Source organism: Drosophila navojoa, chromosome 4 (genome assembly GCF_054131105.1).
Source record: "Drosophila navojoa isolate 15081-1374.11 chromosome 4, UAZ_NAV_1.0, whole genome shotgun sequence".
Classification (NCBI taxonomy): domain Eukaryota; kingdom Metazoa; phylum Arthropoda; class Insecta; order Diptera; family Drosophilidae; genus Drosophila; species Drosophila navojoa.
Genome location: NC_142892.1, coordinates 2,434,182 through 2,449,256, shown reverse-complemented (window position 1 = coordinate 2,449,256; position 15,075 = coordinate 2,434,182). Strand labels below are relative to the sequence as shown.

Here is a 15,075-nt window from a genome sequence, read left to right as displayed (position 1 = left end):
TGTCTCGCTCTCACTCACTGTAAAAGCAGTAGAAAGCAGATGAAATCCAGCAACAGCTCTTGTTGTCCCTCTCTTACTCACTTATCTATGATAGGCGTGCAACTAAAACGCAAACGCAATTGGATAACATATCTACAAGAACTCTATACAAGCTCTCGGTTACTCACTAATACTATTGCAGGTTAACAACTGCAGCCAATCGCGATATGGCTGAGCATAATTAGAGAACAGTGATGACAGAATAAGAGTAACAATGAAAGCCGTCTCTATTTATGTTATACGACAGTTACGCAGTGTAATATATAATGAATTTCCTTTTGAGATATCAATGGGGCTGCATTTGTATAATAGCCTCACTCAAGTATGCAAAGTAGCTGCAATCCACATTGAGTTTCCAGAGATTTGAATGTTGGGCTGCCATCAAATTAATAATGCATGCGGCGGCTTAGCGAGCACTTGCCAGTTGCAACATGCAGCAACAACAGCTGCCGCTACGGCCGATTAACGTCATCCATCGAGCTTGAACATGTAGTTTGGCTCAGGCAGACGACATGATATCGTATGTCAAAACTATAAGGTCGAGTCCTTCGGCCACTCGAAAATTGAGGACTTTACCTACATCAGCAAACGCAAGGCGACACCAAACACCAAACTGTTCCCAGAGCACAGTGAGCGAACTGTTCCCAAGGCAGCCAGCCAGCCAGCCAATCAGCCAAGGCGCAAGCGCACACAAGAGCTTTTGCGCAAAGCTTTTAGCAAACAACCGTTAGAAATTTGAAATATTTCCAAGAAATAAAACATTTTGGAATTTTTTCTTTAGATTGTTTTTTTTTTATTTATTCGACAGCTAGACTTATGCTTAGGGTTATATGATCTAAAAATATAGGGTTTTTTTACTTAGGTGCTAAACGTTTTTACTTATTCTTTGCTCAGTTTTTTTTTGCACTTTGTGTTTAGTTTGGAAACGAATAAAGTGTATGCAAGTATATTTGAAATTTATTATAAATAAATAAATAATAATATTGAAATATTTGTTTTCTCTTTGGTATTTGTACAATTTTGGAATATCTTAGATAAATTCGTAATTTTGTCTAGTCAAGTGCCCATTGAAATAAGTGCAAAATATAATTGGAAATAACAAACGTTTTTCATAGATTTCTCTCTTTTATTTGTGTATATAATAAATTGTTTTTCATTTGAGCCTAGCTCCGAAAAGTTGAGTTTAAAAACTACATGGGAAGATATGTGTGTATGTGTTGTTGTTGTTGTTGTTGTGTGTGTGTATGTTTCAGATAGGGTATATGCTTACATAATATTAACTAGAATTTAGCTACTGTGTAAACTGAAAGTCTCTAAATATCGAATAGCTTTGCACACATATGTATTATTTGTTGTAATAATTCAAATATATGGAAACTGTGTTTTTTATTTTTGTGTATATTTTTTTTAGATATTGTTCTCTTTGACATATTTATAAAATATGTTGCTCTGCTGCATATCCAATTTTCTTTTTTTTTTTTTTTGTAGGCACTACATCACGTTTTACTTTTTACTTTTCCCTATTAACTACCCACCCAGACTCCACATTGGCACCTTTTAGTTGCTGCCGTCGCTGCTGTTGGCCTTCACCCGGAAACTGCGCTGGGCAATGTCCTCGGCGCGATGACGTTTTCGCCGCTGCTCTGTCTAATACATGTGATGCAGCGTGTAGGGGCAGCAGGCGGCATAGCTGGGCACGCGGGAGTATAGTCCGGACATGCCCTTCATGTAGACATACTGCACTGGAGGTCGCAGTATGCTCTGCTGTTTCTTGTCCTTTTTGGCTGATTTTTTTGCTGAGCTGCTGCTGCTGTTGCTGCTGCTGCTGTTGCTGCTGCTGTTGCTGCTGCAGCTGCTGCTGCTGTGGCTGTTGTGGCTGTTGTGACTGTTGTGGCTGTTGTGCGGCGTCAGCAGCTTCTTTGCCCGCATCAGCGAGGAGACGTCGCGCTGCCGGAGCGGCGTGCTGCTGCAGGAGAGGGAGCGCAGCGATGCCGTTGCCGTTGTTGCTGCCGATGTGGAAAAGTGCTGCAGCATGCGGCTAACCGACGAGGAGATGGAGATGCGACTCAAATGCAGCCCAGCCTTGTTGCCAGTCGATGCCGATGATGCGGAGCGCGGCTGTGGCTTCAGCTGATTCAAGTTCTCATTCTCATCCTGCTCACGCTGTCGCTGCTGCTGCTGCTCCTGCTGCTGCTGCTGGGGCTCATGCTCGTGCTCATCCTCATGCTCGTCGTCATCGGCGCCGCTGCTGCTGCTGTCGTCGTAGTGATGGGGATGCAGTTGCTCCATGGCGCTGCCGGGTCGATACACCGTCTCCACATAGATATGCGCATTGTTGTCGTAGAACTCCATGCCCGGCGAATACGAGGCCGAGGATGTGCGCGAAGTGTTCTCCAGATCGAGACTGGAGCCACCGTTGAGCACCTCCAGGCACTCGTTGCGCGAGCCGCTCAAGCTGAACGAGTCCGTGGACGAGCTGCGTATGTCATCCTGGCTGCTGTAGACCGTGTCGTTCTGCTGATGATGGTGATGGTGCTGAAAGTGCCTGCCCAGGTGCCTGCTGAGCAGCTGCAGCAGGCTGCGGGATCGCGATAGTTTCTGGCCACGCGAGCCGCGCTTCTGCTGCTTCAGCTGCTTCTCGCCCAGATCCATCGAGGAATTGGAATTGGAACTGGACTTGGAGCTCGATTTGGAGCAATTGTTGGGACTTAGCGTATCCATCTCACGTTCGAGTTTTAAAGTTTATAGTGCTCTTGAATAGTTCTTGGCTCAGTGTGAATTTTAGAGCTTCAAGTTTTTCTTCACTTTCACTTGGAATGCGTTTCGCGACGTTTGCTGGCATCAACTGCTGGGGCAGGCGTTGCTGCTGTCGCTTTTATAGCTGCACTCAATGTCGACAGCTGCTCGAAAAGCTTCGCGTTTAACCTTCGTGCGCCGCACACCGTCCCCCATGCGGCCGCTCGCACAGCCTGCCCGCAGGACGAGGACACTTCGTGCGCTGGCAGCCCGTCGCCCAGCTCCGAGCCAGCAGTAACCAAGCAGCTGCCGTGGCAGCCACAACGTGAGCAGCAGCAGCCGCAGCAGCAATCATCACAGCAGCAACTCGATTCTGCTTCCTCTTCTCGCATCGATATTTACATGTGGCTCGTGCTACCTGTTGCCTATTTGGATTTCCTGCTTCCTGCTGTCAACGTGATTTTTGCTGCCCGCCTGTTGCCTGTTGCCTGTTGCCTATTGCCAGTTGCCCGTTTGGCTCTCGCCCCACCGTCTTTTGTGCCATTGTTCTGCTGCTGCGGCAAACTCAAACGTTTTAGCACTTTTTGAGCTTTTGCTCTTTGAGTGCGTGATGGAGAACGTGACCCTTGCGCGTCATACTCGAGCCACGGCTCGAACACCTTCAGCCATTGCCCTACAATCAACAGTTACTAACTTCCGACTGACGTTTCTGCCGTCGATTTACACGTGAATTACCACACCTGCCCGCAACCAGGCAGACAGCGCCCTGAATGAAACATGTGGGAAGTCCCAAAAATGCCAACTCCCCTTCACTCTCCCTCTCTCTTTCTCTCTCTCTCTCTCACTGTTTCTCTGTGGCTTGCAGGGGGAGCAGCAGCTGAAAATATTCCTCGAATTGGGTCATTCATCGGACTTATCTAGAAACTACCATCGGTCAGATTTGCCTGCTTTAATAAATATTAAATGCATATTTAAATACCTAATTTTTATCAATTTAAATCACTCGAATGCCCTTTTCTGCTTGCTAAAATACCAAAGATTACTTTGACTAGCTGCTTGGCCTTCTTTGTGTAGCCTCGAAATTCTCAGAATTTCTTTTCAATCGAATTGCGTTGTATCTCAGAGTTGGGCCAGATATAATTATATTTGCAATATGCGAAATAATTGAGCTCACATCTGAACCGACTAATTTCTTCATTGTTAGTTCGACTACTAAGTATAAGGGCAAATATAATTATAAAATTGCTTTCCTACATTTATTATTTGAGTCGCAGTTTGTCCCCCGCTAGGTCGAAAATATCTATAATTCGTAAAGCTGCTGTGTTTCCTGAAAAATTCGCCAATTCGAGTAAATTCCTTGCAGTTTGATTTGTAATAATTTTCCGTTTCGACTTTGATAATCAAATATGAAATATGTTTGGAAAATTCAATAGGTAATATAAAAGATGCGTCATCAGGCAATCGAAAATTAGTAACATTTTTAAAAATTAATTTTGTATTAAATAAATTTGTTTTGTTTTTAATTTACATATAAAAATCTCTCAGATTATAAGTAAAATTGCTATGCTTTAGTTATCTGCGTAGGTTAAATATAATTAAATAGTTAAATTCCGACTAAATTTTGGACTTCAAATGATATATTATATAGGTAATATCAATAAATTTCAAAAAAAAAAAAAAAAAAAATGCTATTGAATTTGTTTATAGTATTATATACATATTTATATATTATATTATATTATGCATTCATATACCTTAGCAATTGACTAACATTACCCTCATCAAAGTTATTTACATTAGGTAAGCCGATTTGATAATTTTCGTTTGCTTACTTAACTCGTCCAAGGGTTAATTAACTCAATCCTTTCATAAATTATGCTCAACTGCTGCCTTATCAACATTAAGTATGAAATAACTCTTCCATTTCGCGCTGCAATTATATAGGCTAATGGATTCAATTTCAATAACGGCAACTGATTATGAAATTGACTTAATGACCTAAGTTTTCACGCCTCTCTTTTGGGATAAACATTTGTATATAGTATATGAAGGAGAAGAGCCAAAGGAATGCAAAGAGTGTGAAAGCAAAGTAAATAAGGAAAATATAAAAAATGTAGAAATATGTAAAATATAAAGTATATATATACTATATTAAAATATGCATATATGAATATATTTATATACTTATACAGTGTCTAACATTAATATACGTTATTTTTATTTTTCAACTTCAAGCGCAAATAAAACATAGATTTTTTATTGAAATTAATAAAGTTTAAATGGTACAAAATAGATTAATAATTTATATGAATATATTTATATACACATACAATGTCTAAAATTTATATACTTTAAACGCAAATAAAACATAGATTATTTATTGAAATTAATAGAGTTTAAATGGTAGAATATATATTGAAAAATTACTTTTTCGATGAGTTATAGAAAGTAGGTTATTTTAAATAATTGACAAAAGTGAAAAATTACAAAATTTGGCCTTACTTTAATATTCGATTTACTAGCTAAGGCGTACAATAAAACACTGCAGCAACTCCACATAGCCGCAAATGAGAAATTTAACATAATATAAATATATTTATATATGAATATATATATATATATATAACTGAAGTCTTATGCTACTACTTGCTGCCGTTAATTAGCTAAAACAAGGCACAGATTCATAGGCTATACATACATATACATACATAGGATATACATACATATGTATAAGTATATAAATACAGCTACATTCTGACCACTAGCTTAACATTAATATGCATATATTACATATGCTCATATAACACCTTATCTTCTTTACCTGTCCACCCTTTCTACTCCCTCTGTCTGTCTATTCGAATGCCTCTGCTCATCTAAATAGTTTACCCTTTCGTTCGGCTCCCACGCCCTAATCAAGTGCAATCAGTTGGCTTACCAGCTTACTCATATGCCGCTCAACACTTGGCTTTACATAAAGGCTCCATTAGTCAGCTCTTTCATGGCTAATGCTGTGTGTATGTGCGTGTGTGTGTGTGTCTGCTTGACTGCAATTCTCCTCACTTGACTTTGGCTCCTGTTGCGACTCGCACGTTGCTGGCACGCATCGCGGTTATGCATGCAGCACTTGCCATGGCTGTTGGCTCTCGTGCTCCCATTGCTGCTGCTGCTGTTTCTGCTGCTGGTGCTGCTGTTGGTGCCTCTGATAGGAATAGAACACCGTTGCACCTATAAATAGGGCGCAGTCGATGTAATCAGCCTGCCACTTGACTAAATTTCAGTGCGTGCAGCTTACCTAAGTCCACACTTTGTCCTCAGTGCCCGTTTCATTGCATTGCCAACTGTCGCTGAGATATCCTTTAGTGTATGCTGTCAAGGTCGCTCGTCGCTTTAGAAACATATGTATGTATGTATGTGTATGTATATGCACAAGACAATGTCACGTAGCTGCAGATTGGCTCACCTGTTGGCACCTGCCTGCGATTGAGATTTCGTGAGCAGCTCCGCATTGTTTGGATTTCCAGAGATAGCAACTCGACTCGCAACTGTTGCGAGAATTTTCCAAGGACAACATTAAACACTACACCAAAGCCAAGGCGCTAATGGCTCTCAGACGCTGTCTGCCTAGGCAGGTCGTCAGGCTCGTCAGCTTTTGCCTTGGGGGCCAGCTATCGAATTCGTCTGTTACTAGGAAATAGTTCTTGGCCCCAGATGTGCGCAATGCTGCCAATGAATCCAGGGAATTGCATATCCGTGCATAATTGCGCATTTTCTTGGCGTTGCGTTCTGTGAAAATTGTGCGATTGCAGAGAGATTTCTGAGAGTTGTCCATCTGTGAGCCTATCTAGCCTTGGACTGCTGGCCTGCCTGCCTTTAGAGCTTGCCTTTTGCATTTCGGCTTTGCATGCGCATTTGCGTTTCACTGGAAGTTCTTCTTCTCCACTTCGACTTCTATGCCTGCTTATATGCAAAACTTGTTTAGCTGCTGAAACAGATATCGTATACGAATCAAATGAGATTAACAAGCTCTCATTGCTTTGCATGGGGCTTGTGTCTGGACACCGGGCTGTGGTTGCGTAAGAAAACATTGTGATACACTTCGGTTAGTCGACTTGCTGATGCTCTCACTTATTGCAAGTGTTGTCCAAGTGCAGAGAGTATATTTGCTCTGTGCACAGTTGAAAATCTTTTGCATCTGATTTGGAATACTTAAGCCCACAGGCAGACAGAATATTTGAATACATTTTATTCATACTCACTCATTAAACTCAAGCAGCTTCTTTTCTATGTCTCTTGAATAGAATTTAGCTTGCACTTGAATTGAATTCAATTCTTAGACTTTAATTATATAGAATACCCACAATCCCTTTCGCATCTGTCTCAAAATGCTTGCAATAGTCATGAGACACCTGCGTCTGTTGATTACTTTGGTTAGTGTATGAAAAGCAATCAAACATTAATTAATTTATGCGATTATTTTGTACGGGTTGGGTTCGGTCTTCGCGTACAGCATTTGCGTGCGTATTGCGCTCCAGACACCCACATATCCATGTGACCAGTGGCTGGTCACGTTTTTGGACGTGCTGAAAGCAAAACGCAAAAGTTTCCGAAGCAAAAACGGAAAATCAGACGAGCGTGTTTTAGCTCTACGCTGGATTTATTTCATTGCAATTGGTACGGCTTCCATGTGCAGTGCGGCGGCTGCTGGCGCTGCTGCTGGTCGTGCTGGATGGGCTGCATGGGCTGTATGGGCTGTGACGTGCTGGCGCACACCTCCAATTGGACGACGCTTCCTATGGGATCACTGATGATTTATTTTAAACGTCACTTTGAGGTGGGGTTCAAGGTGCGACGGGTTCATATGATATTGCTAAAACTATGAAGCTATTGTGTGCGCTGTCCACTGCCTGTTGCCTGTTGCCTGCTGGTTGTTGGTTGATGGTTGTTGCCTGGGCATGAATTGTTGACGCTTGTGTCGAGGCCAATAGCTGAAAGTTCAATAGACCAGAGGGCAGACACTCTAGGTAGGGAAATTGTTTTGACGCACTCGCCTCAGACAATGTGAATACAATTTAACACGAAAAATGGAGAATTTTCGGGCTGATACACTTTATTCAAATTTCACGCTTAATTATTTCCCCCTTTTTTTCAGAAGAGATATTCATAGGTCAGCGGCTTGTAGTCGGCACGGTACTGCTGCTGATAGGAGTTGTCTGTCTCCACGCTGTGATACACCTGCGACTGTAGGGCCGGCGAGATGAGGCGACGAGTGTAGGCCAGTGGCAGGGCATAGGCCAGTCCAGGTGCGCTATAGTAGGTATAGCCAGGCGTGTAGAGCACCTCATGGCTGAGTGCGAGGCCCAGCAGGCAAGCAAAGATAATGAGCTGCAATACAATAATAGTTGTATTACATATAATTTGTATTTTAATTTCATTTTTATACTCATTTTAAAATTTTGCCTAAAACACTCTTTTTGGTCCCTCTCCATTTGCTTTTGCCGACTTCTATTCGCCTTGTCTTCGGCCACCGAAATGAAAATGATCAATGCCCAAATGCCTAAATGGTCATCTAGTCGTCTCGCTCCCACTTAGCAACGTCCGGTACTACGCTCAGTAGCATTCGTCTCTCTCTTTCCCTTTCTCACACAAATGATAAGCGTGCTTCAATTGGATTTTATTTTCACAGAACTCTCTATGCAAGCTCTCAACTTCTCACTAATACTGTTGCAAGCCAATCACGGCAGACTTCCATAATACAGATAAGGTATATTTGTATTTTCTCTTTATCTGCTCAGATTTGCTGTATATATTCTTGTTCACATGTTTAATTCTTTCTAGTTAGGCTCTATATATTCCATGGCTAGTCTTTTCCTCTCTTTCTCTACACTTTCTTGAATCACAAGAGTTTCAGCTTCATTGTCCAGCGTGTCGACTTCAATGCTTCTTGAGGCGTTTTTGCCCTGAGCTTTGCCTTTTACTCGATTTTCTCTACATCTCCATAGTTTCACTAGCCTAGCCTAGCCTAGCTTCACTTCACTTCAATCCCATGCACAATTATTCACGCTTAACTTACCAGCTTCATGGTCCTGTTCTGCACACAAACTGAATGCTGGCTGAGGCGCGTGGCTCCCTTTTATAGGCTGCAGTTTCTGTGTCCACTACAAGGTCAAAGACATTCGAGGCGGCAGCTCTGAAAGAAGCCCTTAACTCACTTTGAATGGAGCTGCAATTGCAAATGCTCTTCACAGATCGATTGACTGCAGTCCAAAGGAGACAAAGTAGATTGGGCCAAACGAAGGCGGAGTGAATACAGTGGGATACCCTATTGTGGAGCACAGTTAATGGAGTTGGACTGGTTATATATGATACTGAAATTTTCTTAATTGTTCATAGCGCAAAGGTCGTAACTCTTACAGCTTAGCTTACACATGCAATACCTTAACTTCAACTAGTCTCACATACCCTGCTCTTCTCTCTGCTGCATGCAGAGTACAAGGAGTTGAGCATGTTCTCCGTCTTCCCAGTCAGACGGAGCGTTGATTGTCGGCTTGAATAACTTGGCATTGCAATGCAGTTGCATTCAACTAGTTGCTCGCTTGCTCAATCATTCTCACTCACTCGCAGAGGCTCTGTGCGATCTGAGTTTCCATTCCTTTTCCGTTTCCCTTTCCATTCCCTGTCGGTTTCTGCAAATGGTAAATATTTTGCTCTTCGATGTTGACAATTTATTCGCTTGTTTTGCTTCACGTTGGCCCAAAATCAACAAATAAGGTGTAAGGTGTAAGTGGGCGTGTTCTCTCGCATTGATGAATTTCAAGGTCAGCTACAGCTTCCGCCTCGGTGGGCGTATTTACATATCTGTCCTTGAAATCGTACTCAAATTGTGAGAAGTTTACCAAGTGCGCAGCGCTTTGTTTTCCGATTGCGGTTCCTGGCGTTGGCCCCAATCTCAGGCAGGTCCGAAAACAAACGCCTACTACATTACTCAATTAAAGTCCTTTGTATGTATGTATATATCGTACTTATTATTCAATATATTTCTGCGTAGTATTTACTGTTTTGGTCAGTTCTGCTCAGCTGTTGTTATTGTTGTTGCTGATGGTGTTGATTGAAAGCAAATGCGCAGCTTCCTTTACCTGAGTGTGGGTCGCCTTGGGGCCTATTGGGCTACTTTCTTATATAATTTAAACTGTGATTTCCTAGACTTTAAACAGCTCCATCAGAAATCTCTTCAATTCACCGCGTCCAATGATCTTTAGTGCACTTCTCCACTCAACGCCCATGGCACACAAAAATGTAGTCGAAGCCGCAGCTGAATAGAGCAAAGTGCTGCAAGTTTTGGCCCGGCGGTTGAGTAGTGTGTAACACGAGTTGAGGGAACTCAAGTCATTCACTTATGAAATGTGAGCTGAACCAAATAACCAAATAAAGCCCGCTAAGATCTCAAAGCACGAAGGTCGAGCATTGGATTGCATGCACTCCATAGAGCATCGGCCATCGCTCATAGTTGCTGCTGCCTGCCACTTGTTATATAAATGCTGCAGTCTGTGCAACTAATCAACGAGTCTTCTGACAGCTACGCAACGAGTTTCAGTTCTGTTCTGCTCACTATCCAAACGCCCTCAACATGTACAAGCTGGTGGGTAGCCGTTGGTGTTGTTCCTTAATTCATTTTTAATTTGCATGTACATTTGGCAGTTGGTCTTGCTGTCGCTGTGCGTGGCGATTGCCTATGCTGCACCTGGACTACTGCATGCCACACCCATTCTGGGCAGCTCCTCGTACCTGGGCTGGCCAGGACAGACGCTGCAGACGGTGCAGGTGGTGCGCCCCATTTGGCCCACACACAGCATTGTGCGGCCCATTGGACGTGGCTACGGCTGGCTTTAAATGAGCAGCAATCTTCTAAGGCGGAAGGCCTAAAATGAAATAAATTCCTTGAGCTTGATTGGAAAGTCTGCTAAATGCCTTATTTATTGGGACTCTTGGGGTTTTCATGCTGCGGCTATAAAAGTCGAGGCACCAGCTGCCAGCTGCAGTAGTTAGTTTACAGCCAGCGGCATGGCCTGGTCAGTAAGTAGGCGTCTTTTATTTTGGAGACACATCTGTAGCTTCATCTTTGGCGCAGTTCTTTCGGATACTGTGGACTGTGACTGTGACTGTGGTGCTGCAATCGCAATACGCCGTGCCTCTTCATCTGTATGTGCTCACGCCAACGCTGCGCTTGGCTCAGCCCACTGAAAGTCAACTGCAGTTGCCGCCTCTCTTACCTGCCGAAGAGAGAGAGATGGAGCTCTCTGGAGTTGTGCAGGGCAGGGATTTATTACTAGAAATGCAACAACTGATGAACAGCTTCAATCGTCTCCTGCAGTCAAACAATACCGCAAAGAAAAAGAAGAAGCCGCCGTTTTCATTTCCATTTTATTACAAACCGTTCTTGGATCGATTGGGATTTGGTAACCTAACGCTTAATCTGGCGTTCACATTTAATTTCATGAACACCAACTCCTTTGCTATTGGTAATTGATAGCTAAACTAGCTTAAAGGATTATGTATTATACTTCGGAGAGTTTAATTTATAATTTATAATTTAGCAGTAACTCTAAATTAACAATTCATCTCTTTACACTATAAAATGCGTATGCAAAAGCCAAGCCACGTCAAGCAGGCTTCCCATTGGCGGTAGTAATAAAATTTGCAAAGCAACAACAACGTTCTCCGTTTTGACGAAAAGGGATAGAAGCATGCGCTAATCGTTCAGCATACAATAACAAATAACTAGCATGACAGCCGCAGCAGTACTGCGAGTCAAACGGTACTTTTTTCGTGCTCTCTCTTGATCGTCTGGTCTGCGAGGAATCGCATGCATGTGTGTGTAAACGAAAGGGAGGACAATAGGACCAAGCCGAGAGTAGCTCATCGTGTGTAGGAGTCAAATGATGGCGTTAGGAAACAAAAACAAATGACGTATGAAAGAAAGAGATAAACGTTGCAATTACTTGTTCGCGTTCATGGCGTTTTTAAATAAAATGGAGAACGCTCAAATGATGGCTGACTCTCTGGTTAATTCTCGAACCTTCATTTGCAGCAATGTTTAAATTATTGTGTGATTCTGCTGAAGACGGCTATTCATTATTATGCTTATTGCTTGTATTTGCCAAGGGTTAAGCTTCATCAAAATGGTATAGCTAACTTTTAGGCTGCTGTTAAATAAGAATGCAAATATCTAAGTCGTGTTCACAACATTTTATTTCTGCCCAAAATTATGATCAATTTTCCATATCCAGTGAGTGAGTCGTCTACTTCTTCAACAGCAGAGGGGCTGTGTAGGCCGCAGCGTAGGGGGCAGCCACATACGGCGAGGCAACATACGGCGAGGCCACATATGGAGATGCCACATAGGAAGATGCCACATAGGGGGATGCCACGTACGATGATGCCACATACGGAGATGCCACATAAGGTGCGGAGTAAGCCAGAGGAGCCACAATTCCTGGCTTAGCAGCAGCGAAGGCGACCAGGGCGAGGATCACAGCAGCGATGAACTTGAACATTTTTAGTTTGTTGGTTGGTTGGTTGACGATTGTTGATGAAACAAATGTAACTGATGCTCAAACCAGTGTCGAGCCATGGCTTATATACGCAAATTGGACTCAACCATTTCGTAAAGACCTTGGCCAATGTGCATGGTGTATTCTCTTGGGCAATTGCGCAGGCAGTGCACGTAGCCAGTCCAATTGGCACTTATATGCGTAAGTGGCTTAAATAATTTGTAAGTTTAGCCCCGCTTGGCTCATTAGCTGGGCCAGCACGATGTCTGCGTCAAGGCTCTACCTATTACCTGGCTGGTGTATAAAAGCTCTGGCTCAAGCAGCTATCATCATCAGTTTCGTTCAACCAACAAACTAAACAACTCAAGATGTTCAAGTCAATCATCCTCGCCGTCTTCGCTCTGATTGCCTGCGCTGCAGCCAAGCCAGGAATTGTGGCTCCACTGGCCTACTCCGCGCCCTATGTGGCATCTCCGTATGTGGCATCATCGTACGTGGCATCCCCCTATGTGGCATCGTCGTACGTGGCTTCCCCCTATGTGGCATCTCCATATCTTGCATCGCCCTACGCTGCTGCCTACACCGCTCCCCTGCTCCTCAGGAAGTAGGAAGATTAAGACGACCCGGCAAACACATCTGCAAAAACTGAATATGAATAAACAAAACTGAACCTCGGAATCAAATTGTTTTTACTCATTTTATCTTGTATATATATATTGTATATATGTAAAGTAGTCGGGGCTCTGTTCAAGGTCTTTGCCTGGCACTTATCTCAACTGCCAGCAGGAAGTTTGAGTCGAGGTCTTTTATCTGCGCCTTCATTTGGTTGTTTGCTCCAAAAGATTTCCTGGTTGTCTTATCAAATATAAAAAGTATATATGTATATGTATATTTATATTTACATTTATAACTGCGTTTCCTTAAGCTTATTTCTGATTTTGGCTATATGCTATCTCTCGATAGTATCTAGTATCTCCTAGGCTTCCATGGTGCCATTCGAATGGAAGACAATGCTGCTGCGATTGTAGCGACCCGAACGTTGAACCTTGCGCCAGCGCAACAGTATCAGAGCCACCAAGGACATGAGGATCACTGCGCCCAGCACACACAGGAAGAACTTCATGAAGTGCAAGTGGAGCTCGAGATTTCGTGAGTGGGCGCGCAGCAGCTCCAGTTGATTGTGCAACGCCTGCGTGGGCTCCTCCTGGATGGCGCCCTGCTTGGATGGACTGATGCAGGAGACATCGCGTATGTGTGGCGTCTCGTCGGTGCTGTTATCCGGCTCGATGTGCAGGGTCACGGTCTCGGTGAGGTAGGGCGGTATGAGCAGGTGGTGCAGATAGGAGCAGTTGAATCGATTCCTCGATATGCCCAGCTTCTGCAGCAAGGGAAAGGCCTGGGCGAAGCTGCGATTGCCCTGCACCTCGGTCAGCAAATTGCCATCGACAAAGAACTGCTTGAGGTTCGTTAGATAGGGCACAAATAGATCCAGATTGAGGTTGGTCAAGTTGTTGAACGACAGGTCGAGTATCTCCAGGAACTTCTGCTTGGAGAACATGCCGAACTGCAGCTCGCGCACGCCAGTCGCACGCAGATAGAGATTCCTCAGCCGCTTCAGCTGATCAAAGGTGCTGACAGTCAGCGATCCGATGGGATTGTAGGAGAGATCCAGATGAAGCAGCGCAGTCAGATTTGTAATATTCGCCATGCTCGCCAGTCGATTGCCTCGCAGCTCCAGTGTCTCCAGCTGCAGCGCCTGGTGCATGTGAATCGAGCTGATGTTGTTGTAGTTGGCGCGCACGAATCGAGTGGCGTTGATCGTGAGGTTGGTCAGGTGGTTGTAGTCCAAATGGAGCTGATGGACAATATTCTTGTTGGTCAGCTGAAAGGCGTCCAGTGAGTTGATGGCCAGCAGAAGGCTCTCCAGGCTGGCAGCCTCCGTGAAGGTATCGGGATGCAGGCGTATGAGCTTGTTGTTCGATAGATTCACCTCCTTGATGCGGCGCATGCGATTGAAGACCTCCGGCTGGATGAAGGTTAGCAGATTGCTCTCAAACGAGACCGACTCCAAGTACTCGTTGTCCTTGAAGATGTCCTTGTGCAGATCGGTCAAGCGGTTGCCCGTCAGCTGCAGCTTATTGAGATTGTGCAGCCCGCAAAACGCATTCTCGCTCAGCTGCGAAATGCGGTTGTACGATAAGTCCAGCCGCATCAGTGCATTGGCCCCGATGAACACAGACGTCTGCACGGAAGTCAAATTGTTGTAGCTCAGATTCAAATACGACAAGTTGCTCGCCGCGCTGAAAGTGTTGCGCGTCAACTCCAGGATGCTCGTATAGGACACGTCCAGCGTCTTCAGGTGGGTAAACGTCTCGAACAGACGGAAGGGCACCGACAGCAGCGTCGAGTCGTAGAACTTCATGAACTTCACCATGTTGCCGGCCAGAAAGTTCTTGACCACAATATTTTGACTGTGGGTCACAACGAAGCCGGTGACTGTGCAGAAGGCATCGCTGGCATCCATATACATGTGCTGCTCGAACTCATCGCAGCTCAAGTAGACATCGCCCGATAGGCCAGGATCGCTGTTTGCCAGGACGAACAGAAGCAATAGACCAGCAGTGCGTATACGCATTGTGAACCGCGCGCAGCGAAGACTTTCCGCAAACTGCAAGAGAAGCCTCGGACTGCAAGTTTTTACAGAAGTGCAACGGAATTTGCGGCACGATGCGAAAAACTGCCGATTGATATA

General features: G+C 44.1%; 8 protein-coding genes and 1 long non-coding RNA gene across 9 annotated transcripts in view; 3 read left to right on the top strand and 6 right to left on the bottom strand.

Moving 5' to 3' along the window:
• The window catches only part of LOC108652498 (uncharacterized), a 128,211-nt gene that overhangs the window by 73,956 nt on the left and 39,180 nt on the right, over positions 1 to 15,075 (top strand). The gene's annotated exons all lie outside the window — the stretch shown is intronic.
• The window catches only part of PDCD-5 (programmed cell death 5), a 52,627-nt gene that overhangs the window by 24,398 nt on the left and 13,154 nt on the right, over positions 1 to 15,075 (bottom strand). The gene's annotated exons all lie outside the window — the stretch shown is intronic.
• Positions 339 to 3,103, bottom strand: LOC108650077 (uncharacterized). Its single transcript, XM_030383643.2, has one exon. It carries the CDS (start codon positions 2,758 to 2,760, stop codon positions 1,687 to 1,689), a length of 1,074 nt encoding a protein of 357 aa, XP_030239503.1. The 5' UTR covers positions 2,761 to 3,103; the 3' UTR covers positions 339 to 1,686.
• LOC149091319 (uncharacterized) lies at positions 5,343 to 6,941 on the bottom strand. The gene is made up of 3 exons (XR_016196843.1): positions 6,236 to 6,941; positions 6,068 to 6,160; positions 5,343 to 6,000 (listed from the first exon to the last, which is right to left on the bottom strand). It is a non-coding gene; the product is annotated as an uncharacterized LOC149091319 (long non-coding RNA).
• On the bottom strand, positions 7,865 to 8,991 carry LOC115562329 (uncharacterized). Its single transcript, XM_030383635.2, has 2 exons — positions 8,846 to 8,991; positions 7,865 to 8,157 (listed from the first exon to the last, which is right to left on the bottom strand). Exons 1-2 carry the CDS (start codon positions 8,852 to 8,854, stop codon positions 7,921 to 7,923), a joined length of 246 nt encoding a protein of 81 aa, XP_030239495.1. The 5' UTR covers positions 8,855 to 8,991; the 3' UTR covers positions 7,865 to 7,920.
• On the top strand, positions 10,243 to 10,727 carry LOC108652364 (uncharacterized). Its single transcript, XM_018102534.3, has 2 exons — positions 10,243 to 10,411; positions 10,471 to 10,727. Exons 1-2 carry the CDS (start codon positions 10,400 to 10,402, stop codon positions 10,660 to 10,662), a joined length of 204 nt encoding a protein of 67 aa, XP_017958023.1. The 5' UTR covers positions 10,243 to 10,399; the 3' UTR covers positions 10,663 to 10,727.
• On the bottom strand, positions 12,000 to 12,442 carry LOC108652361 (uncharacterized). The gene has a single exon (XM_018102531.2). The coding sequence runs from the start codon at positions 12,324 to 12,326 to the stop codon at positions 12,072 to 12,074; it is 255 nt and encodes an 84-aa protein (XP_017958020.1). The 5' UTR covers positions 12,327 to 12,442; the 3' UTR covers positions 12,000 to 12,071.
• LOC108652362 (uncharacterized) lies at positions 12,692 to 13,006 on the top strand. The gene has a single exon (XM_018102532.3). It carries the CDS (start codon positions 12,692 to 12,694, stop codon positions 12,929 to 12,931), a length of 240 nt encoding a protein of 79 aa, XP_017958021.1. The 3' UTR covers positions 12,932 to 13,006.
• LOC108652354 (uncharacterized) lies at positions 13,045 to 15,029 on the bottom strand. Its single transcript, XM_018102524.3, has one exon. The coding sequence runs from the start codon at positions 14,956 to 14,958 to the stop codon at positions 13,300 to 13,302; it is 1,659 nt and encodes a 552-aa protein (XP_017958013.1). The 5' UTR covers positions 14,959 to 15,029; the 3' UTR covers positions 13,045 to 13,299.

Coding starts and splice junctions, on each gene's coding strand:
- LOC108652354 (XM_018102524.3), bottom strand. CDS start 14,958: ATGCGTATACGCACTGCTGGTCTATTGCTTCTGTTCGTCCTGGCAAAC.
- LOC108652361 (XM_018102531.2), bottom strand. CDS start 12,326: ATGTTCAAGTTCATCGCTGCTGTGATCCTCGCCCTGGTCGCCTTCGCT.
- LOC108650077 (XM_030383643.2), bottom strand. CDS start 2,760: ATGGATACGCTAAGTCCCAACAATTGCTCCAAATCGAGCTCCAAGTCC.
- LOC108652362 (XM_018102532.3), top strand. CDS start 12,692: ATGTTCAAGTCAATCATCCTCGCCGTCTTCGCTCTGATTGCCTGCGCT.